Source organism: Phascolarctos cinereus, unplaced genomic scaffold (genome assembly GCF_003287225.1).
Source record: "Phascolarctos cinereus isolate Bilbo 61053 unplaced genomic scaffold, phaCin_HiC Scaffold_7;HRSCAF=346, whole genome shotgun sequence".
In the NCBI taxonomy this organism is placed as follows: domain Eukaryota; kingdom Metazoa; phylum Chordata; class Mammalia; order Diprotodontia; family Phascolarctidae; genus Phascolarctos; species Phascolarctos cinereus.
The window spans coordinates 32,002,696-32,026,347 of NW_027556180.1; the positions used below are offsets into that span (position 1 = coordinate 32,002,696).

General features: G+C 42.4%; 1 protein-coding gene across 10 annotated transcripts in view; it reads right to left on the reverse strand.

Moving 5' to 3' along the window:
* The window catches only part of TNIK (TRAF2 and NCK interacting kinase), a 415,562-nt gene that overhangs the window by 18,241 nt on the left and 373,669 nt on the right, over positions 1-23,652 (reverse strand). For 6 of the 10 annotated variants that reach the window (XM_020980386.2, XM_020980405.2, XM_078147460.1 and 3 more), the window contains 5 exons: positions 19,727-19,853; positions 11,876-12,040; positions 4,252-4,366; positions 3,939-4,031; positions 3,170-3,340 (listed from right to left, as the gene is read on the reverse strand). In XM_020980386.2, coding sequence (XP_020836045.1) covers positions 3,170-3,340; positions 3,939-4,031; positions 4,252-4,366; positions 11,876-12,040; positions 19,727-19,853 — 671 coding nt within the window. The remainder of the gene's footprint in view (positions 1-3,169; positions 3,341-3,938; positions 4,032-4,251; positions 4,367-11,875; positions 12,041-19,726; positions 19,854-23,652) is intronic. The other 4 variants (XM_020980396.2, XM_020980394.2, XM_020980402.2 and 1 more) reach the window with 1 other exon arrangement.

Here is a 23,652-nt window from a genome sequence, read left to right on the forward strand (position 1 = left end):
CATTAAGGGACTTGTCCAAGGTTGCATAGCCAGAATGTGCCACAGATGGGACTTGAACTCAGATCTTCCTGGCTTAGAGATTGGCCTTCTATCCTCCGTCATGCTGCCTTTCTTCTGTTTTTGACCTAAGAGGTCCATAAAACTGGTGAACAGAATAGAGGTGAAGACTGACCCCTATGGTCCATATCAGAAACTGCTATCCAAGATGATATTAATTCATTGGGAAACATTATTTGGGTATAGTTGCTTGATCAACTATAACTCTACTTAATTTGCTGTCATTTAATTTGCATTTTTCCACGTTGTTCCCAAGGATATCAGAGGATTAAAGAGTTAGAGGTAGAAGGGAGTTCAGAGGTCATGTAGTCAAAACCACTCATTTTTGCAGGCAAGGAAACAGGCTCAGGAGGGTGAGGTGATTGCTCAAGGCCACACAGCAAGTTTCAAGCCCTTTGACTCCAAGTCTGTGCTTTTTCCATTGCTTGGTTAAGATAAAAATATACCTGGTTTTGTTATTCTAATAATTCCCTCCACCATGCTGGCGAATAGTCCCCATCTCTTATAAGCCATCTGTTTAACAATCCATTCTAGAACTTTGCCAGTGAATGGCATCAGGCATTCTGGTTTATATTTTCTGAAATCTGCTCCTTAAGTATCAAGTCCTACGCTTTAGAAACAGCATTTTGGCAAATGAGTAAAGGATGGATAGGAGAGGAGAGAGATCTGAGGCCAGGAAAAGGGTGAGAAAAATCCCTGAGACAACACACTTGCATATCACTGGTCTTCTCCTACATATTTTTTGTTGATTTCTCAAAGACTGCTGCTAGTAGGTTTGCAGTCAGACAAGTACATTTTGTATTCTAGTATAATTTGTCTGGACCTGTATTTGCATTTAAGGCAGTCAGGCACTCTTTATCCCATCTTACAGCCTTTTCCAATATGAAGATAATTTTCTTTCATGGAGAAGGTAGAATTAAACTTGGAATTGAGTAGTTCTGCCTTCTTTGTCATCTGATATCATGGTGCCATTTCCCCTTATTTGTGGACATTTCCTGTCTTTGATCTTTTTGCTCTTAACAAAGTGTTGAGGGTAGGATTTGACTTTGGTTTCCCTGATTCCAAGACCAGCACCCTGGCTACACCAGGAACATACCAGGCTATATTCCTTTTGATAATGATTGTCAAGATTTCAATTTCACTTTGATTATTACTGATGTCTATACATTATTGTTCTCTCAACAGTATCTGGGTTAAAATTTTTATTGAGGAATTTTTGCCTCTCCACCTCCAAATTCCAGGTTAAAGTTCCTGTAATTAGGCCAGTTTCTGATCACAGCCTTTATCTTATAAGGTTGTTGGGAGGATCAAATGAGTTCATATATATGAAGTGTTTTGCGAGCCTTAAAATGCTATAAATGCTAGTTATTATTATTACTTATTATTATTATTACCATTATACTATTCTACCCTGGCCTTCTAAGTCATTAGAGGGGCATGTTTCAAGATTCTTCTGGTCATAATCATTTGCTTCCATTTGGGCAGGAGAGGGCAGGTTTGAAGGGCCTTGGCAGCTTTTCTGCCACATCTGGACGACAGCCCACCTATCTGTCATGGTGGGTCTACATGTGGTAGCCTCCATACCTCAATAACTATCACCTCTTGCCTCTACCCTGTGGGTGGGACAAGGGAATCTCTCCCCATTGCCTGCTCCTTGGTGATCTGCCTCAGTGAGCTGTTCAGGGTACCGGCATTTGCTGAGGTGTTCCTTGGAAGGGCGAGACCCACAGTACTTGGGCAGAGCCTTCTGCTTGTTCCAGAACTCTTGTGTGGCAAAGGTCCATCTCCCTCCCTTTAGCCTTTCGATCATGATTTTCTACTCAGCCACCTCTAGAAGGAGTCTTGTTTTCCTGAACTCCTCTTTCATTTTTTTTAGTGCTAGCCTTTCTTTTTTAGATAACTTCTTTTATCCCATCTGGAAACCCTCCATTCTCCCCAATAAATAGGAATGAAAAGATTTCTTTCACTTTCCAAGCCTCCTTTATAGCATAGTATAGTGAAAAGAGGAGCAGCTAGGGGGCACCATTGTGCACAGAGCATCAAGCCTGGAGTCAGGAAGACTCTTCTTCATGAGTTCAAATCTGGCCTCAGCCACTGACTAGCTGGGTGCCCCTGGCCAGATCACTTAACTCTGTTTACCTCAGTTTCCTCATCTGTACAATGAGCTGGAGAAGGAAATGACAAACCATGCCAGCATCTTTGCCAAGAAAACCCCAGGTGGGTCACGGAGTATTGGACATGACTGAAATGACTCAACAAAAACAACAAGGATAATGGAAAGAATAGTGGTGCTGTAGTCAGAGAACTTCTGTCCACTGTGCGACCTTAGACAAGTTTCGTTTAACTCCCTCAGGCCACCGTTATCTGTAAAACAAACGTGATGGACTCAGTGGCCTCTGAGGGTCTTCCTGGCTCTGGATCTAGAAGCCTTTGATGGCCTGTGAGCCACATGTAGAAGATAAGCCTACCCTTGGGGAGCATACACGCAGCTCGTGGTCTCTGGTTCATGATCCTATCTTGTGTTTGTATCAGCCTCATCACATGAGCTAATATTTACACAGTGCTTAAAATCTGCAAGGCACTTTACAAATATTATTTCATTTTATCCTCAGAACAACCCTAGGGATTTGGTGATATTATTTTCACCCTCATTTTACAGATGAGAAAACTGAGGAGGCAGAGTGCACTGAAGAGATTTGCACATGGTCATACAGCTATTAAGTGTTGGAGGCAAGATCTGAATTCAGATTTTCCTAACTCCAGGTACAATCCTCTATCCTCTGCACTTTCTAGGTGCCTAGCTTGATACGTCACCCCCTCTCAGGTGACATTTACATACTAATTTATGAGAATTTTAGGTGCTGAGGCAGGCTGGACAGGGAGATGTTGTTGAGCAGAGAGAACCTTCCCAAGTCCTCATCAGATCGCACTATGCTGGCGGCTGCCTGCATCAGCAAGGCTGGCCTTGGTCCCACGTGACGCCACCCCAAATCCCAATGGCTCAATCCATCCTTACTCTACACATATAGCTGCAGCCATCATGAATCATCTTCATCCCGCTTGATGAGCTTAATTCCCACCATCAGGCAGGAAGAATAAAGAAAGAACTCACCCCACAGAGCAGCACAGAGGATTTCGGAGTTGAAGCGTTTCTTGTATTTCCGAATCTCAGGCGTGTCGCTGTGAGGCCGAATGTTCGTCGGGTTCACGTTGACCACTGAAATCTTCCTGGCTTCGTTAAGCTTGGCTTGTTCTTGCCTTAGTAGCTCACTGGTAAATAGAGCTTAACAGACAAAGAAAAAAGAAAAAAGGATGAGCAACTTAAACGTAAAGTTAATTGGACATGAAGATGACAAATGACCAAGACTATTTTCTGAAATGGGCTTGGAGTGCATCATGGAAGAGAAAACACCAAAGAATCTCTGAGTCCAGCACATTTTAGATTGTTCGTTCTTTTGTCTTAGCAGCAGCTCAGTCATAAGCCATCATGGAAGCAGTAAACTATGAGGTCAGTGTACCGTGCCAACATGGACCGTCTGGGAAGTTTAGTTATGTGTTAACATCACAAAGTTAGGTATTTGGTTTTTAACTCTCACATCCCCCATCCCCATCAGTAAAGAAGAGATTGACTTTAAAGGACCCCCACAAAAATCAGTGGGCCAGTCTGTCTTAGTAAGCTGAATTTGATGATTAGCGAAGCTCCGATGAGTTTTGGAGTTTCGGTAAGTTTTCGGTTAGGAAGAGAGATTATCTAAACTAGCCAGACCCTTGCAGTGGGCAACATACACCTAAGAATTCAATTCAATTCAACTCAGTTCAATTCAATTCAATTCCACTCGACAAGCATTTATTGAGCGCCTACTGCGTGCATAGCACTGTACCTAGAAATCGCTCTTGGGAAATGTATGGCACTTCCTTTAAGTCCAGAAATCCCTGAGGACCAGCCTTTTCTAGTGTCCCCGGATACCCTTGGGCTCCAAACAGAAACAGAATAGAAGAGATGAGGATAAAAGGGAAAATAAGGAATTTATTTTAGTAAACCTAAAAACAGAACAAAACCCAAACAACTTCCCTTTGAAGTATTAGTTCGAGTAAAACATCTTACATGAATCAATTCCTTTGATTCCTGTATCACATCCAAACCAGATATGGAAGACAAACCCAGGCCCAACAACATGGCGCTGCGTGGCTTACCTGTGGCCGAAGATTCCTCATCGTCATCCTCATCATCATCAGTGGGGGACGTCTGGTACACTCTGGGGTCAACAAACGGGGTGAAGGAGGCTTTGGTGCCGCTCCCCATGGCGTACTATTAAACAGCCAATGAAAGCAAAGCTTAGAGCGCTCATTTAACCATTAACAGAGCAAGAGTAAGAGTAGAAAAGAGTAGACCTGGAAAACAGAATGAAGGCACAGTCCCGCGGACCCAGCTGTCCATGCATTTTTCTTTCTGCAGGTGCTTCCAAGTATTGTTATGCACAGTCGGGTTGGGCATTTACAGAAATTACCATCTCAAGTTCTGGTAGATGACTAAACCGAGACCGTGCATGGTGCGCTAGTATTGCTTCATGATGCTCTCCAGACCTGGAATGCTCTCTCCTCTTCACTGCTGCCTGTTGAATTCTGCCCCCAAACGCTATGTCCTCCAGGACACTTTCCCAGATTCTCTGAGTCAGCAATGACCCCCTTCCCCACTCACTCAGTACTCTGTGTTTCTCTAACGATGCACTTAATGTATGTTACTTTGAACCACAGGTTTAGAGGAAGAAGGAAACTTTGAGCTCATTTAGTTCCTCCCTTTTAGGGAAACCGAGGGACAGGCAAGTGTCATGTTTTACCAAATGTCATGGAACAAGAAACTGGCGGAGCTGGGGCTTAGGGCTGGGTCCTCCTGCCCTTCCTCCCAAACTACCCGGTATGCATTTATGCTTATTTTACCTATGTTTATCTATATATTTATTCTTGCTCCCCCTATTTCCCCCACTACCCTATTAGAATGCAGGCTCATTGTAAATAGGGATTATCTGATTTTTTGTATCAGTATCCCTAGTGCCGAGCACAGTACTGGGAACAGAGTAGATGCTTAATATATAGTTACTGACTGAATGTATATATGACGATGCTTTGTTTTGTATACATATCACATCTCTAGGGCAGTCAGGTGGTGCAGTAAATAAAGTGCTGTGTCTGGCATCAGGAAGACTCTTCTTCCTGAGTTCAAATCTGTCTTCAAACACTTAATAGCTGTGTGGCCCTGGGCGCAAGTCACTTAACACTGTTTGCCTCAGTTTCCTCGTTCCTAAAATGAGCTGGAGAAGGAAATAGCAAACTACTCTAGCGTCTTTGCCAAGAAAACCCCAAGTGGGGTCACGAAGAGTCAGACACACCTGAAAAGACTGAACAACTATCATATCTCTGTGTTATGCTATAAGCTCCATGAGAATAGACAGGGTCTTACCTAAACTTAGTATCTTTTCCCTACCTAGCACAATGTTATGTGTGCAGTAGGTACTTAATAAACGCTGAACTGAATCGAATAGCATATTAGCTTGTCTTCTTTGCCTTTTAGGCCTAATGCAAATCTTAAGCTTCATGAAGGCTTCAAGGAAAGATGGCAAACTTTAGCAGTGGAGGTGAGAAAAGTTTCTGAAGTGCGAAATGCAGTTCTGACCTTTTAGCCAAACAGATCCTTCCTGTTGGCTTCAGAACTCCGACATCTTGCCTTCCATAAGTTCTAACCTAGGGGATGCCCTGAATCAGTTTAAGAGAAGCCTTGAAGTCAAGTGGGCTCTGAGATCATAGATTCCCACAGCTTTAGATCCAGAAGGGAACTTGGAAGGCATTTAATGAAGTCAAGAAGCATTTATTAAGTGCCCCCTGTGTGCCAGACACTGTCAAGCACTGGAAATAGAAAATAGACAAGAGACAGTGTCTGCTATGAATGAGCTCCTAGTCTAATGGGGGCAACAATGTGCAAACAATTATGTTCAAACAAGATATATACAGGATAAGTCCAGCCTTCTTCATGTAAAAGATGAGGAAACTGAATCATAGAGAGGTGAAGTGACTTGTACATGGTCACAACAGGTGACGTCAGGATTGGGATTTGAACTCAGGTCCCTTGACTCTAAATCATTCCTCTGAACCACATTCCACCTTATCATAATCATTTCACCGAGTATTTGATGAGATTGCCTTGATTCATTGCTTATATTTGTTTTCCGGGAAAAGGCCATTTTTTTGGTCCTGTAACTGACTGCTTCAAGGGATCACTGGGAATGTTTCATCTCGGGGCTGAACTGAGGGGCAGTCTAACTTTAGAGCTCTCTCATCATAGTGACTGGTTAGGTACAAAAGGGGCATGAAGCCCAGGAGAGAGAGAGAGAGCAACTGAGATGTCAGAGTGAGAGAGGGGCTCATTGACTCTACTGAATTCTTCCTCTCCATCTCCCCTAGAATGTCCCAAACTATCCTACCAGAAACACCAAAATACAGTATTCAGGTGCTTGGGGCACACACCTCTACTCTGGTACCTATGATGCAGTGTGATAAAGTAGAAAAGAGTCAGAAGATCTGAGTTCCAATGTTGCCTCTTCTGTTTACCACCTGTGTGAGCCAAGGCAGGTCACTTTCTCTGGGCTTCGGTTTCCTCATACAAAACAGAAGTAGACAGCTTCTGAGGCTTCTTGCAGCTCTATCAATATCTATGATCTTACCCTTTCACCTGTGTGGCCTTAAGGAGGTGTCAAGGAGGTGACCCAGGGCTCCCCAAGGCAATGCTGGCAGAGGACAAGCTCTGGCATGTCTACGCATCTGGAGAGGCTCCAGCATGACCTTAACGGGGAACTGTTCACTAAAGGAGAGTGTCAGAGATACTTGTTGATAGAGGGATTGTTGTATTGTGGGAAGTACTAGTCTAGCTCACTTTGGAAAGGTTCATGATCCAAAGCTTGGCCACCAGGTATGTGATTTTCCCTCCCTCCGTCCCTCCGTTCCTCCCTTCCTTCCTTCTTCTCCTCCTTCTTCTCCTCCTCCTCCTTCTTCTCCTCCTCCTTCTCCTCCTCCTCCTTCTTCTCCTCCTCCTTCTCCTCCTCCTCCTTCTTCTCCTCCTCCTTCTCCTCCTCTTTCTTCTTCTCTTTCTCCTTCTTCTCCTCCTCCTTCTCCTCTTTCTTCTTCTCTTTCTCCTTCTTCTCCTCCTCCTTCTTCCCTTTCTCCTTCTCCTCCTCCTCCTTCTTCTCCTCCTCCTTCTCCTCCTCTTTCTTCTTCTCTTTCTCCTTCTTCTCCTCCTCCTTCTCCTCCTCCTCCTTCTTCTCCTTCTCCTTCTTCTCCTCCTCCTTCTTCTCCTCCTCCTTCTTCTCCTCCTCCTTCTCCTCCTCCTTCTCCTCCTCCTCCTTCTCCTCCTCCTCCTTCTTCTCCTTCTCCTTCTTCTCCTCCTCCTTCTCCTCCTCTTTCTTCTTCTCTTTCTCCTTCTTCTCCTCCTCCTTCTCCTCCTCTTTCTTCTTCTCTTTCTCCTTCTTCTCCTCCTCCCTCTTCCCTTTCTCCTTCTCCTCCTCCTCCTTCTCTTCCTCCTTCTCCTCCTCTTTCTTCTTCTCTTTCTCCTTCTTCTCCTCCTCCTTCTTCCCTTTCTCCTTCTCCTCCTCCTCCTCCTCCTCCTCCTCTTTCTTCTTCTCTTTCTCCTCCTCCTCCTTCTTCTCCTCCTCCTTCTTCTCCTCCTCCTCCTTCTTCCCTTTCTCCTTCTCCTTCTCCTCCTCCTCCTCCTCCTCCTCCTCTTTCTTCTTCTCTTTCTCCTCCTTCTCCTCCTCCTTCTCCTCCTCCTCCTTCTCCTCCTCTTTCTTCTTCTCTTTCTCCTTCTCCTCCTCCTTCTCCTCCTCCTCCTTCTCTTTCTTCTCCTCCTCCTCCTCCTTCTCCTCCTCCTTCTCCTCCTCCTCCTTCTCCTCCTCTTTCTCCTTCTCCTCCTCCTCCTCCTTCTCCTCCTCCTCCTTCTCCTCCTCCTCCTTCTCCTCCTCCTCCTTCTCCTCCTCCTCCTCCTTCTCCTCCTCCTCCTTCTCCTCCTCCTCCTCCTCTCCTCCTCCTCCTCCTCCTCCTCCTCTTTCTTCTTCTCTTTCTCCTTCTCCTCCTCTTTCTTCTTCTCTTTCTCCCTATCTCTCTCACAGCAACTCATAGATGCATAAGATATGGGATCTGAGCTGGTAGGATCATTCTCATCCAAACTAACTCTCTCATTTGGCAGAATGGGAAACTGAGGCCTAGGCTACAAAAGACTGTGAACTCCTTGAGATAAGGGACTGTTTCGTGCCTTTCTTTGAACCCCCACTGCTTAGCATAGTACTTATCATATTTTTTGTTGTTCAGTTATTTTTAAGTCATGTCTGACTCTCCATGACCCCATTTAGGATTTTCTTGGCAAAGATGCTGGAGCGCTTTGCTATTTCCTTCTCCAACTCATTTTACAGATGAGGAAAATGAGGCAAACAAGGTTAAGGGACTTGCCCAGGGTCACACAGCTAGTAAAGTGTCTGAGGCCATATTTGAACTTAGGAAGGGCAGTCTTCCTGACTCCAGACCTGGCACTCTATCCATGGTGCCACCTAGCTGCCCCATGCTTGACACATAGTAGGTGCTTAATAAATAAATGTTTTTTGACTGGGTGACAGAGGTAATAAGTTGTGGAGCAAGGATTTGAACTCACAGGCTGAGCAGCTGAACTGGGATACTCTTAAGTCCAAATCAACTATTCTGTCCCGTTAGCTGTTGCCTCTCCTACCTACTACAGCATGGAAGGATTCTGATTTGCAACAATGAACAAAGTGGAATACCCTGATCCCATGTCTGAAATCAATGGTCTTGAAATAACTACAGAGATATATCATGTAATGCCTCAAACATCTCTTTCTTTTGGTAAATCATATATGATCTATGTAGAGATTACCAAGGAGGGAATTAAAAAAAAAATAAGCCAACAAACCAAAGAAAGGAAAAGCATAGGAAATAATCTTGATTCTAAATGTCTCCTTATACTTAAAAAGGCCAAATTTAGCATTTTAAAGGCAGCCTTGATATTGGCTTGAGTTCTCTTCAAGCTAAATCAATCATCTAAATATGTATTAAGCACCACTATGTGCCAGGCTCTGTGCAAGGTGCTGGGGACAAAAACTGGACAGTCCCTGCCCTCAAAGGGCTTACATTCTATTGAGGAGACAGAACATACATGGATAAGAATATATACATATATTATATATAATTATATGTACCATATATACTATATATATGTGTGTGTGTGTATTATATGTATATACATCTTCCCCCTAAAAGTATCCATGTTCTTGAAATCACTATACATGCATCAAATTTATCTCTTGAACATTACTCATAAAACCTGGAATTTTTAATTTTTAGAAAAAAATCTAGAATTTTTGATCACCATTTAAATGTGCATATCACATGTTTTTTGCAGGTTCTGTTCATCCTTTATAAGAAAGTCTTCTTAGCAAGCTGTGGCTAGAAAGAATGACCAGTGGGCTCCCCAATCCCTTCACCCTAGATAGAACAGTTGATTTCTTCTAGTCAGTAGACTAGAAGTTCCATTGGTTCAAACCTATGAGATCTTAACTGTCAGGGATTCTTAACCTTTTTGTGTATCTTGGACCCCTCTGGGAGTCTGGTGAAGCCTGCGGACCCATCCATTCTCAAAATATTTGTTGTGTGTGTGTGTGTGTGTGTGTGTGTGTGTGTGTGTGTGTGTGTGTATGTGAGGCAATTGGGGTTAAGTGACTTGCCCGGGGTCACACAGCTAGCAAGTGTCAAGTGTCTGAGGCCAGATTTGAACTCAGGTCCTTCTTATTCCAAAGCTGGTGCTCTATCCACTATGCCACCCAGCTGCCCCTCAAATGCATAAATGCATAACATAAAGATGAACAAAAACCTTAAGTTTGGTGAAAATGAGGATATTAAAAGGGAGATAATAGTTGAGAACTATAAATTATGATAGTGGAACTGGAGAATTTAACTATGTATTTAAATAGATCAGAGGATTACAGACTTATAGCTATAAGGGAACTTGGAGGCCAGAACCCTCATTTAACAGATAAGGAAACTGAGGCTGGAGGAATAAAGTGATTTGCCCAGGGTCACCCAGCTAGTAAGTATTTGAGGTAAGAGCTGAGTCCAAGCCCAGCGCTCTATATACTGCACCTCCTAGCTGCTCCCCCTAGCTCTTGTGAGAAGAAGGGCAAAGAATGGATTGGATTTTCCATTTTTGGAGTGGAAGGTGGGGCTTAGGCATACATTTGGAAAGAAGGGGATGATAACCAACAACTGTGACCTTCCATCCATCCATCCGTGATTCTAGAAGTTTGTTGTTGTTCAGTTGTGTCTGACCCTTCATGACCCCTGGACCCTACTATCCATGGGATTCTCCTGGCAAAGATACTGGAGTGGTTTGCCCTTTCCTTCTCCAATGGATTAAGGCAAACAGAGGTCAAGTGACATGCCCAGGGCCACACAGCTAGTAAGTGTCTGAGGCCAGATTTGAACAGCATCCAGAAGCTAAAGAGTCCTCAATGTGTACTCAACATCTGCTCTTCTAGCATCAAGCTTCTAGAGGATATGTCTCTATTCATCCCTGACCCTAAGGGGGGAACTGGTCTCATCTGCTTCATAACACTAAATTCTGAAGTGTGTGTTGAGACATGTTTCATAAGCGGGCTGGTGGACAAGGTTGAAAACAAGAGAGAAACCACTTTGGAAACACTTTGTTTGGGGTCTTGTTTTATGATTCTTAGGTCTACATATAAAAATCAACTTAGTGCAATAAACTCATTTAGCCAGTCCCATAGGACAGTCAGAATGCTTGGTCCGTGAGCATTGCATAATGTTATTCTGTCTTTTCCTAGGAAGGTTTATGTACTAGAAAGATGATAGTCAATTCCCTTCTTTGCCCCACAAGTTCAAGTTTGTATAATGATCTTTCTGAGGACATGCACACTTAGTGACTGGGATTCTCTTTCCAAACATGTTATCAGCAGCATTTTATGAAATTCGGTTTGGCTATGCTCATTAAATATGCAGCTCAGATATTGGTCCCAAAACCTTTAAACTGTAGTGATTTTAACCATCACAGGTTGGCATTAGACTGACTGGGAGTCTTAAAGCCTGGGTTTGATGACATGGCAGTCACTGAAGACCTGGGGGACCTTCTTCGGTTTTGGTCTGCTCCCCTACAGAATCAGAAGGGAAAGAGTAGATGATTTCAAAGAGTCTCTCTAGCTCTAAAACTATGATTTAGAGCAGGGGTTGGCAAACTATGGCAGACTTATGATTTTATCCTTGTCAAGACTTTCCAGTGTGAAAACTCCCTCTAGCAGTGCAGATCAGCAGTTTTCCATAAGCTTAGAGTTAAATAGATAGTGCAGAGGATAGAGTAAGGGACTTGGAATCAGGAAGACCTGAGTTCAAATCCTCCCTCAAACAATTACTAGCTAAATACTCCTAGGCATGGTGCTTAATCCCTTTAAGCCTCAGTTTCCTTTTCTTTAACATGGAGATTAATAATAGTATCTACCTCCCAGGGTGCTGTGAAGATCAAATGAGATATTAGATGTTAATTGCTTTGCAAACCTTAGCCATTAAATGCTAGCTATTCTATCTCCACTATTTTCTTTCATCTCTTCTCAACAATGGAACACGTTTTCCCATGAGAAAAGAAACTGGAAATAATTCCAGAGAATGTGGCAAGCTTCACCTCCAGCAGAGGTTAAGAGGTTGTTAGTGCACTCAGGAGAAGAGGCAAATGATCAACCCTAGATGCTCCAGAACCTACTTCAGTCACAGAATCCATGTCTTGCTGATGAGTTGAGACACGCCCGAGGGCCTCAGTAGGTGTCCCTGCAGGAGAATGACTTTGCTGCACGAGATCAGGGAGGTTGATGTGACCAGCAAAACCATTGCTGTCAGTGTGCCCGGAACGTTTTTTCTCTCCAGATGACTGTGGAGGAACAGAACAGAAAAAGGGAAAGTGAAGTTACCCCACTTGTAAAGTCAACGCCATGGAGCCATTCTGCATTGTCTCCACCATGTGGATTTAAAGAGTCAAGTTAGGCACAGCAAACACCAAGAAGGGCAGACTCCATCAGAAGAAATTCAGTGTCAACTCTGACACTCTCCCCACCGCTGCCCGTGTCCCATCAAAGTTATTGGACTAGGTGTAAGCCTAGCTAATGGCTAGCTCTTTAAGCCAGCATCTATGCAACAGAATCATTTGTTTCTGGGAAACATTAAAAATGGTTGATGACTTTCTTAGAATTGCCAATATTTTATATGCATCATTTGAAATACTTTGATGAAAGAAAAACAGCACCAAAGAGTAGCATTTCTCTGCTTCTTTTTTCACAAGGTACATGTCCAATCTCCATTAATGGTTAACTATTTAGAGCTGAAAGCATCACCTTCCAATTAAGTGTAAGAAGCTTAATCCTAATTCATTTTATCATCATTCTGTGTATGTACTGGATATCTTCTCTCCCTCTACACCAGGAGTTCTCCACCATTTTTTGTGTCCTGGGCCCCTCTGGCAGTCTACTAAAGGTTATGGACCTCTTCTAAGAATAATGTTTTAAAGGCATAAAATAAATACATAAGATTACAAAGGTGGAGAGGCATAATTTATAGGGGATCAGTATCAGAGTTAAAGTTCAAATCTTGCCTTTGATACATACTAGCTTTGTGACCATGGGCAAGTCACTTACTTGGCACCCTAACAAATGCTAATACTCTCTTAAGATACAGAAAGTTGCTAAAGATAATGACTGTTTCATTGTCTTTGCAACCCCAAGGCTTAGTACAGGGCCAAGAATTGAGTAGGTGTTTAGTAAATGGTTATTGATTGATCAGTCTGAATTATTCTGTTAAGTTTCAGGCACTACATTTTAAGAAATAAACTGGAAATTAAGCAAAGCAATGGGACCAGGATGTTGAAGGGTCTCCATATTATCCAACTGAACCCATCATTTTCTCCCCCCATTTTCCCTTCTTCCTAACCTCCTTATGAGTTTGAGGGAACCATCATTGGCCTAGTCACTCAGGCTCACAGCCTAGCTGTCATCCTCCACTTCTCACTCCTCAGCCTTGTGATGACATTGGTCCTCTTCAAGAATGAAGGACGAATGACCAACAACTCCTCTGTCTTTCATACCAAGTCCTGTCACATCTACCTACATAATACACACATCCCTTTCTCTCCTGACATGGCCACCAGCCTGGTGTACGCCCTCATTGTCTGGATTATCACAATACAGCCTGCTGGGTGGTCTTGCTTCAAGTCTCCTCCCACTCAAATCTATCTTCCACTTAGTTGTCAAAGTGATCTTCCTAAACCACAGGTTTGATCATATTATCTCCTTATGTAATTAATTCCAGTGGCTCCCTATGATCTCCAGGACCCAATATAAAATCCTCCGTTTGGCTTCTAATACCCATTACAATCTGGCCCCCTTCTACCTTCCCAGTTTTCTTGCGCCTTATCCCTTCCATATACTCTGTGACCCAAGGTCACTGGCTTCACTGCTGTTCCTCTCGTATGACACCCCATTTCCCAACGCCTGGGCATTTTTTTTGGCAGTCTCCCATGCCTTGAACTCTTTCCCTTTTCCTCTCTGCATCCTAGCTTCTTCTAAGGTTACATGACTTGCCCAGGGTCACATAGCCATCACCAGGTATATTGACCTTTGTCTTGCCAATGGACTGCAGTGACTCTGGAGGAGAGAGCAAGGCTGATGACTTTGCGTGGCTCCGTCTCACTTAAACCCAACTCAGGCACCCTCTTGATGAATGACAGACAACAACAGTAACACAGCTGCTAAGTATCAGAGGCAGGACAGGAAGCCATATCTCCCCAACTCCCAGTCTTGCACTCCATCCACTATATCTCATTACCTCTCACATTTTGTCCTTTCTCTTCCTCCTCCTCCATGTTCCTTCATCACCCTATGGATTGCCTACAGTGTCATTTGTAGGTATTACCTCCTGTGGCTCCTCGACATCTCTCATGTCTCTCCCCTTCCTCCACTCCCACAACCACCATATATCCCATTTCAGGTCCTCATCAGCTTTCAGATGGACTAGTGAAACAGTCACCCAATCCCTTTCCCTGTTTCTCCATTTTCCATCCATCTTCCAAATAGTGACCAAAATAATCTTCCTAAAGCCCAGGTCTGACAACATTTAAAAATTTTCAGTGTTTCTTGTTGCCTCTAAGCCAGAATACAAACACCTTACTTAGCGTGGTATTTGGAGTCCTTTGCGTCTGGCTCCAACTAACCTGGCCAGATTTCTTTCACAGGCTTCCCCCTTTATGCCCTCCACGTGCCAGCCGAAGAGGCCTGCTGTCCCTGGAAGTTGGCATTCCATCTCTCCCTGCCTGAAATACCTCTTCTCCTCTGCTTCTTGGAACTTTTGACTTCTTTCAAGGCCCAGCTCAGGATTTAGCTCCTCTTCTGAAGCCTTTCCTGGTCTACTGAGTTGGAAAGAGTTCTCGTGCTCCCCCAATTATCTAGTTTCACCCCCTCATTTCACAGAAAGGCTCAGAGAAATAAAATACTTTACTTGAGGTCACACAGACAGTATGTAGCAGAGTCAGAATTTGAACCAGCTCTTCTGATTCTGGTAGAATGAAAAGAGAACAGGGATTATTTTTCATGTTTTAATCTCCAGATCTCAAGCAAGTAGCATAGTGCCTGGCACATATGTGTTAAATCAAATTGAATGGCAAGGTCTGAGGGTTTCACCACAGCCAGTGGCTGAAATAAACTTGATATGGGGGTCATTGGAGTTGAAGGGTAATCTAAAGAGTAACTGAAGCAGTAGGCTATTAAAAGGTGGAAACATCAGGAGGATATCTGAAGATGATGGCAGGCAATATGGGGGAGAGGAAGACTGTCAGCTAATATTCTAAGTTTGGTACCCTAGGGCCAGCTGCAACTGCTGTGAGGTCAGGATGGTGATGATGATGATGATGACAATGGTGACAATTATGATAATAATAATAATAATGACAACTAACATTTACATAGTGCTTACTATGAACCAGGCACTATGCTAAATGCTTTACAATTATTATCTCATTTAATCCTCACAATAGCTCTGTGAGATACGGTGTTATTATTATCATTTTCATTTTACAGTTGAGGAAACTGAGGCAAACAGAGGTTAAATAACTCGCCCAGGGTCACATGGCTAATAAGTGTCTGAGGGCAGATCTGAACTCAGGTCTTCTTGACATCAGGTCCAATGCTGTATCTACTGTACCATCTCTAGGTTAGGATGAATTATGAACAAAAGTGTATTTTCACTAGCTTTTTCTTCTTTACAGTGTCTCTTTATACTTGCCCATTCATTTGTGCAAATTTCTTTTTAAAAAATTCAGTTGTATTCAATTGGGTATGGAAATTTGTCTTACCCTACAGGAAAATAGAGGGGGAAGGGGACAAGAGAAGAGGGGGATGATAGAGAGGAGGGCAGATTGGGAAAGGGGGTAATCAGAAGCAAATACTTCTGAGGAGGGACAGGGTCAAAAGAAAAAATAGAATGAATGGGGGGGAGGATAGGATTAAGGGAAATAGAGTTAGTTTTTCACAACATGTCTACTATGGAAGTGTTTTGCATAACTGCACATGTATAACCTATATTGAGTTGCTTGCCTTTTCAATGAGGGTGGGTGGGGAGGGAGGAAGGGAGAAAATTTGGAACCCAAAGTTTTAAAAATACATGTTTTAAAAAAATGTTTTCACATGCAACTGGGAAATAAGAAATACAGGAAATGGGTTAGAGAAGTCCATCCTGCCATACAGGAAAATAGAAGGGGAAGGGGATAAGAGAAGGCTGGGGGAGAGATAGAAGAGAGGACAGACTAGGGGAAGGGGTATTCAGAATGCATGCCATCTTGAGGTGGGGGAGGGGTGAGATGGGGTGAAAATTTGGAACTGAAAATCTTGTGGAAGTAAATGTTGAAAACTAAAAATAAATAAATTTATATTAAAAAAACAAAAAAAGAAAAAATTCAGTTGTATAAATATCTTCCATTGAATGACTTTGCATCCAAATTAATTAATTTGGAGAGTATATTTTTTGTTGATTTGACCCATCCATAAACATTGGATTTCCTTCCAAATATTATATCTTTCTTTCTGCCAATATAGTTTTTTTCCATAGAAGTTATACATGTGTAATCTCTTTCTATATGCATATATATGTGCGTGGGAAAGTTAATTAATTCCAAAGTATTTCATGTCTTTTTTGTAAATTGTGATTTCTTTAAAAACAAAGGGATGTCATCTTGGTCTTTATTGTCACTATGCAAAACAGCATATGATCTTGTATCCTGTGACTTTCCTGTCTCAATTCTTCTGTTTAGATGTTTAGATTTTCTGGGTGCATTATCATGTCATCTGTCAAGAGCGATGCTTTGGCGTCTTCATTTCCAGCGTTTATCTTCATGATCTCTTTCCCGTCTTACATGTGACTGCTGGAGTTTCCAGCGCTGTCACATGGAGGTGGTGAACATTTGCTTTTCTATTGCATGTATTATTGGCTCTTGTTCTCATGTAGGTCCTTTTGATTTTGTCGAGGAAAAATGCTTCTGTTCCTGTTCTGTTTTGGAATTTTTACTTAAAAGCATAAATGAATAGTGAATTTTATTAAAGGCACCTCTGCACCTTTTGATGTGGCCATATTAATTTTTAAATAATATTGAGCCAGCCTTGGGTACCCAGTATAAATCCTATTGTCACCATGAATCATTTAGATATATTAATGTATTCGGTTGGCTAGTCTTTTATTTATTGCTTATACCTCCATTCCAAGAGAAAAAAACAAACGCACATGTGCTGGTTTAGGTCTATTGTCAAAACTATGATATACAGTTGGATGAATAGCTCATGGGGCTGTATCACCCATGCACATATCTTGGAAAGACTCTGTAGAAGGGCAATGAATTTGGAGTCCAAAATTCAGAAAAAGGAGGGCAGGCTGTATTGTACTTGGGAAAATGAACAAACCTTTTAATGACCTGTAGCTTTTCTCTGAAACAAAGGGCCATCTTTTTTTTTTTAACACCAACATTTTCCTGAGACTAATACTAATAACAAAGATAGTTGGCATTTATATAGTATGTTGAGGTTTGCAAATGCTTTTACAAGTCATTTGCTCTTTACAACAACCCTGGGAAGTAGATGCTATTATTATTTCTGTTTTATAAATGACAAAACTAAGGCAGATAGAGGTTAAGTGACTTGCCTAGGTTGAGCTGGTAAGTGTTTAAGGTAGGAAAGATGCAATGTTCTGTTTTCCAAGCCATCTAGCTGTTTCATGAGTATGAAATATGGAAGACTATAATCTGAAGAATTTAAGTTGTGGGTAACCTAAAGACACATTGAACTGAGGACACTATAGCATATTACTAATGAAGAATTACCCAGAACAAGCCCTGTCAAAGATATAATATCAAAGGAATGAGGCATGAAATGAAGAGTATGTTGTAGTTTAATTCTGTTGCACCAACTTGTTATTTTATGTATCTCTCTATGGCTGGAATCCTCTGCTTCATCCCCTATGACTCTTGACTTCCTTCAAGCTCAAATCTCACTTCCTGAAGAGACCTTTCCCCTCATTGTTAGTACCTTCACTTTGAGATTACCCCCCATTTGCCCTGTTATATATCTTTTATGTCATACATAGTTGTTTACATGCTGTCTCCCCCACTAGAATGAGCTCCTTGAGAGCAGACAATGTCTTTTTGCTTTTCTTTGTATCCTGGTACTTAGCACGGTGGCTGGCATCTAGTAATCACTTAATAAACACTTGTTGATGAAATTGACAATGACATTATTTGACCTGTCTTCTCTCTGAATCTGTGGTAAGGAATTATGGTGATTCAATAGGGATTTACTCTAGTATTTATTACAAAAAAAATGGACTTTGGAAATAGGTAACATTGTGGATTCCAAGTGATTGAAAGAGACTCATTGTCATGGTCTATGACACTTGGCATATAGGTATGCCCAAAATGTTAGAGGAGGCCTTTAAAGATATTGTCCTAAATGCAGCTGTCATTCATTTTGAGACATCAGCAATGTCCAGCCCTTCAGTTTATGCTGATATTTGATTCAATTCAATTCAATTCAATAAATAGTGCCTGCCTGCTCTAGGCATGATGCTAAATGACCACTGGCCATTTACAGTATATTCTATTGAATGAAATACTCTCTGTAGAAAAAACACATTAGCAGGCAATACAGACCTTTAGAGAAAGCCACCCTTGCATCAGACTCCCTACAACCATACATCTGCCTTCCACAGAGCTCTTGTCTGGCTCTCCTATCATCCAAGATATTCCTATCAATTGCTAGCTGCCCAGTGTCAAACAGCCAATATGTGTCTGTCAGGACTTGGACCCAAGTTTTTTGACTTCAAAGCCAGTCTGTGCATGGTCCCCCATCTCTGAAATGCATTCTTCCCTTTATTACCATCTTTTAGTATCCTAGGTTTACTCAATCCTGGGTTTTCTACATGAAGCCCTTCCTGATGCCCTTTCCTAACAGTCCCTCTTCTTCCCCCTCTCCTGATTATCTTGTATTTCTTTTAATACATTTTGTAGGTACTTATGTGTATCCATTACTTCCCCTTTCAGTAGAATGCTAGCTCTTTGAAGGCAGGCATTGTTTCATTCTTGTTTTTATCTCCAGCACCTAGCAGAGTACCTGACCCAGATCAGGGGCTTAATAAGTGCTGTTGACTGACTGATATTGCTTCTTTGAATGCTGGTGAAGTGGGAGAGGAGTGAAGACCAACATGAGAAAACATTCCTCTTTCTTAAACTATTAGTTTAAAAAATGAAAAATGAAAATGAATCCTCCGCACACAGAATTTTCCATACCTGAAGTTTTGCACTCTGCCTGGAGTACTTGGGATGTCTGGTGGTGGTGACTGAAGCAGGGTGGACTGAGCACTGGTGGGGGTTGACAAGGAGTGACCTCATTTGTTCATTCACAGCTTAAGGAAAGGGCCAGCTTAGATAACGGGAAAATTGTAGTAGCCTTTTTTTTTGCTGAGGAGGTGAGAGCAAGTATGTAGCCTGCTAAACTAAATGATGTGATTGGAGTTTAAAAAACCCCAACAAAACCACATCTGCGCTAAGGTCAGTTCCATCAGACACCTTCAATAGTTCTCTGTAGTTGGTCCTTTCAGCAAAAGCCACTGAAAGTCTACAATTTTCCTGTTCAACTGACTAGATAACTCTTCCTTCAAACTACTGGCTGTCTTCAGTAAATAGATAAGAAAGACTTTGAAAAAAGATGGAATGGGGTCAAGAAAGGCCCAGCCGTCCCTTTTTAGGGAGATGTTTCATTGCTGTGAATGCTTGCTTCATATCCCCAGGCTCAGATTCTGCATTCACATATGCATATCTCCTGCAGAAGAATGGGGTGCGTGGTAATTAAATCATGCTGTCAAAGCATAGAGGGATATGCGAAAGAGGGAGGAGGACAATTAAAATGACTCATCCATTTATGAGCGGCCTTTTCTCTGTCCCTTTTGTGCTTACACAGAGTATGCACAGTCTGTGTCAACTCTGAGATAAAACCACATGCACTTTCCATATATATTTCTCATCCCAACTCACCTCTCTTATCATTAAAGTTCCTTCTCTCGAAATGCTGCTAAATGTGTCCGCATGAGAGGTCTCCAGGCCATGGGTTCCAACCATCGCCATATTGTACTGTTCATTACTTGCTGGAGCTCCTGTGGGTCTGCCAGAGGGGAGAGAACAATATTTATTATTACATTTTCTTCTAACCCACATGTAGTAAATAACTTCTTCCAGTCCAAGGCAATTTTCTACCTAGAGTTGACTCTTATGGTAATAAGGATGGCAGAAAACCCAATTAAGTGGGGTTTCTGTTAAATGGGATGCCAGTTAGGCTTTTTTCAACCAGTGCTCTTAGCTATAGCTAGTTAAGCACAGCTGTGGTTGGCTTTTGTGAGACTTAATTCTAATGCCAGCTTTACAATACAGTGTGAAGAGAGAGCATAAGGTCTATTCGAGAAAAGTCCATTAGTCGACAGTCAACAAGCATTTATTAAGCACTTACTATGTTCCAGACACTATACTAAGTACTAGGGATACAAAGAAAGGGGGAAAAACCAGTCTCTGCCCTCAGGGAGTAACATTCCAATGGGGGAGATGATGTGTAAAATTAAGCAGAGACTGGACCTATTTTCTTTGTGTGCCTTGGAGAACAAAACACAGTGCCTTTCACACAGTAAGTGCTCCTAAAATGATGAATGACTGGCCATGGCATACACTGTGCTCTTCACACAGTAGGTGCTCTCACAATGATGACTGGCCATAGCATGTGCTATACCCTTCACACAGTAGGTACTCTTAAAATGATGGCTGATTGGCCATAGCATGTGCTATGCACTTCATATGGTAGGTGCTCTCATAATGATGACTGACTGGCCATAGCATATGCTATGCCCTTCACACAGTAGGTGCTCTCACAATGATGACCGGCCATGGCATGTGCTATACCCTTCACACAGTAGGTGCTCTCACAGTGATGACTGACTGGCCATAGCATATGCTATGCCCTTGACACAGTAGATGTTTTAAAAATGGTGACTGATCATATCATATGCTGTGTCCTTCACATAGTAGGTGCTTTAAAAATGGTGATTGGCTAGCCATAGTATAGTCTGAAGAGCAAAAGGATGCGGGATGACTTATTTGGACTTATAATCATAAAACGACAATCCCCATTTTATAGGGACTAGTCCATAAATTTAGAGCTGAAAGGGACCTTGGAAGCCTTTTAGTCAGAGGCCCTCATTTTATTGTTGAGAAAACTGGGAATCAGAGAAAGCAAAGGACTTGTTCAAGGTCATGTAAATAGTGAGTGGTCAAGTCAGGATTTGAACCCATTTGGATTTTGACTTCAAATCCAATGTCCTTTCTACTCTATCACATGGTCACACAGCTAGTAACTGGCAGTCAGGATTTGAACCTGGGTCATAGGATCATTGATTTTAAAGCCAGAAGGTACATTCTAAACCAACCACTGTGTTGTACACATGAGGAAATGAGGCAGAGAGCAGTTATGTAAGAGCCAGGGGCTCTTACAGCCTCCAAGGGTATTGCATCTCTAGCCCATTCCTCTCTTCCTATTACACCATGATATGCTTATGACTAAAGGACCCATTTTACATGTGGGTAAACTGAGAACCAGGCAGAGGAAGCGGCTTGGCCAACTGTGGATGATCAGGACTAGGCCTCCTGCCAAATTTCAAACTGAGTCTGTGCCACGTTAGTACCAACCTCTTTTATGTAACAGCAACAGGAGATCAGTGTTTAGGAGATGGGTTACTCCATTGGTTCTCCTCATGGCCACATTTGTCTGGGTCTTTATTCCCCACTAGATACCTTTAAGTATTCGTTTAACAAATGTGAAAGGCCCATCAGATGCCATTCTAATCTCACATTTTGTCCCTTGGATCAGAAGTCATAGAAATGTTTTTTTTTTCCTTAAAATCAAATCAGACTTACAGAAATACTGCAAGGAACAAGTGTATTTTATGCCTCTTATGGGCACAAAGAAGAGACATTTCAGGGATGTCAAGCCCAAGATTGGAAGGAGCTTGCTACCAGAGGTAGCTCAATAAGGTAGTAGATAGAGCTGTGGACCTGGAGTCAGGAAGACCTGGCTTCAAATCCAGCCTTGGGTACTTAATCGCTATAGGACCTGAGGTAAGTCACTTCACCTGTGTCTGCCTCAGCTTCCTTCTCTGTAAAATGGAGACAGTACTAGCAGCTACCTCCCAGGGTTGTTGTGAGGCTGCAACAAGGTATTTTTAAGGTGCTTCACACATATTTAAGATGCTGTCCTCATTATCATTACTGGAACAAGGTATTTGTAAGGTGCTTCACACATATTTAAGATGCTGTCCTCATTATCATTACCGGTAAGGAAAGACAGTGTGGATAGTCCAGACAGAGGCAAGTGTCTGAATTTGAACACTGAGTTCCTCAGTGTCCCTTTCATTTACAGCTGATATCTGAAGACCTGCCTGCCGAGCAAGTTCTCATGATGTCAGATGTGCTGTCCCTGTCTCTTTCTTCTTACCCCACCTCTCCTTTGATGTTTTATCCACATGGGGGAACTCTTGGTGTGGAATATCTTTTCCCTAATGCACAACAGCAACTTGTCTGTGACTTCCTATTTGACAGAGTTGCCCGGTGGCACTGCCAGGTGACTTGTTCTTGGCTGCACCCAGGAGGTATCGGAGGATAATCTGAACCTAGATCTTCCTGCCTCCAAGGCCAGCTATGGCCACTAAGCCATAGTGTTTCTCTTTATAGTGTTACCTTTCCCTACGTAGCAAGTGCCATAATACCAGGCACAGATGGATGGGCCATTGGCAGGCTCCCCATATTTTAGGAACATGAGCATTTACAAGACTTTTCATTGTCTGGCATTGGCTGTCTGTTCCCACGCTGAATATGCAGCTCCCTAGAGAGAGAAGAATGGCCTGTTTTCTCAGCATGGCTTTCGCTATGTCCATCCAATTCAGGGGTGACCCCATGCAGATCACTCTCAGTGGCTGAGCAGTAGGGGTTTGATCCTCCCAAGTATTAAATTTCCACTTGGATTTTTGATTGTGTAGATGCATCAGAGGGCCTGCCATTGAGGTGAGTGATTCTCCTTGGCCTGGAATGTCTATTAGCTCCGTTCTTCACCACGACAGAGACCTTGTCCTTGGACATGACACACAAAAAATGCTTTTGCTACTCAAGGTGAGCTGAGCTTCCTTGCATTCAAAGGGCCTTAGCATTTAGAGTCAACAGTAATTGTTCAGGCAGCTAATCACATACTATCTTTTATTGCTAATGAAAAGATTCTTGTGCATGTCTTATTTGTTCAATTCACCCGAGGGCTCTGTGAAGGCAGGGACTTTGGCTCTTTTGTTTCTTCTGTTAACTCCATGGTATTTGCAGCAATGTTAGACCTTAGTAAGGCTTGAGTGTTTGTTGAATAAACACTAGCACATGTGTAATGCCCTGTACAAATAAATTGTGTAGGTATGCAATTATATGTATGAATGCATGTGTATCAAGTGCACAGGGACAAGTTCTTACGTCACAGAGAATATGCCTTCACCATGAGTCCATCTGACGGTGCTACAAGTGCCATTTTTTGGCTGTCTGTTCTAAGTGGTAGCATTCATTTCCACAAGAGATTGGATTAGGTGCTGCAGATGAGAGTGTTGACTCATAAAATACCTTTTTGAGAACTAACTTGTATTTATTAGGCCACTGGATAAATCTACATTTATAATATTTCTTATCTTTCTGAGGATTGATTTTATCAGTCAAAGACATTTGTTTAGTCATTATAGTGTTCCAACTCTTTATGAGCCCATTTGAGGTTTTCCTGGCAAAGATACTGAAGCGATTTGCCATTTTCTTCTCCAGCCCATTTTATAGATGAGGAAACTGAGGCAGAGTTAAGTGACTTGCCCAAGGTCACACAACTAGTGACTGTTTGAGGC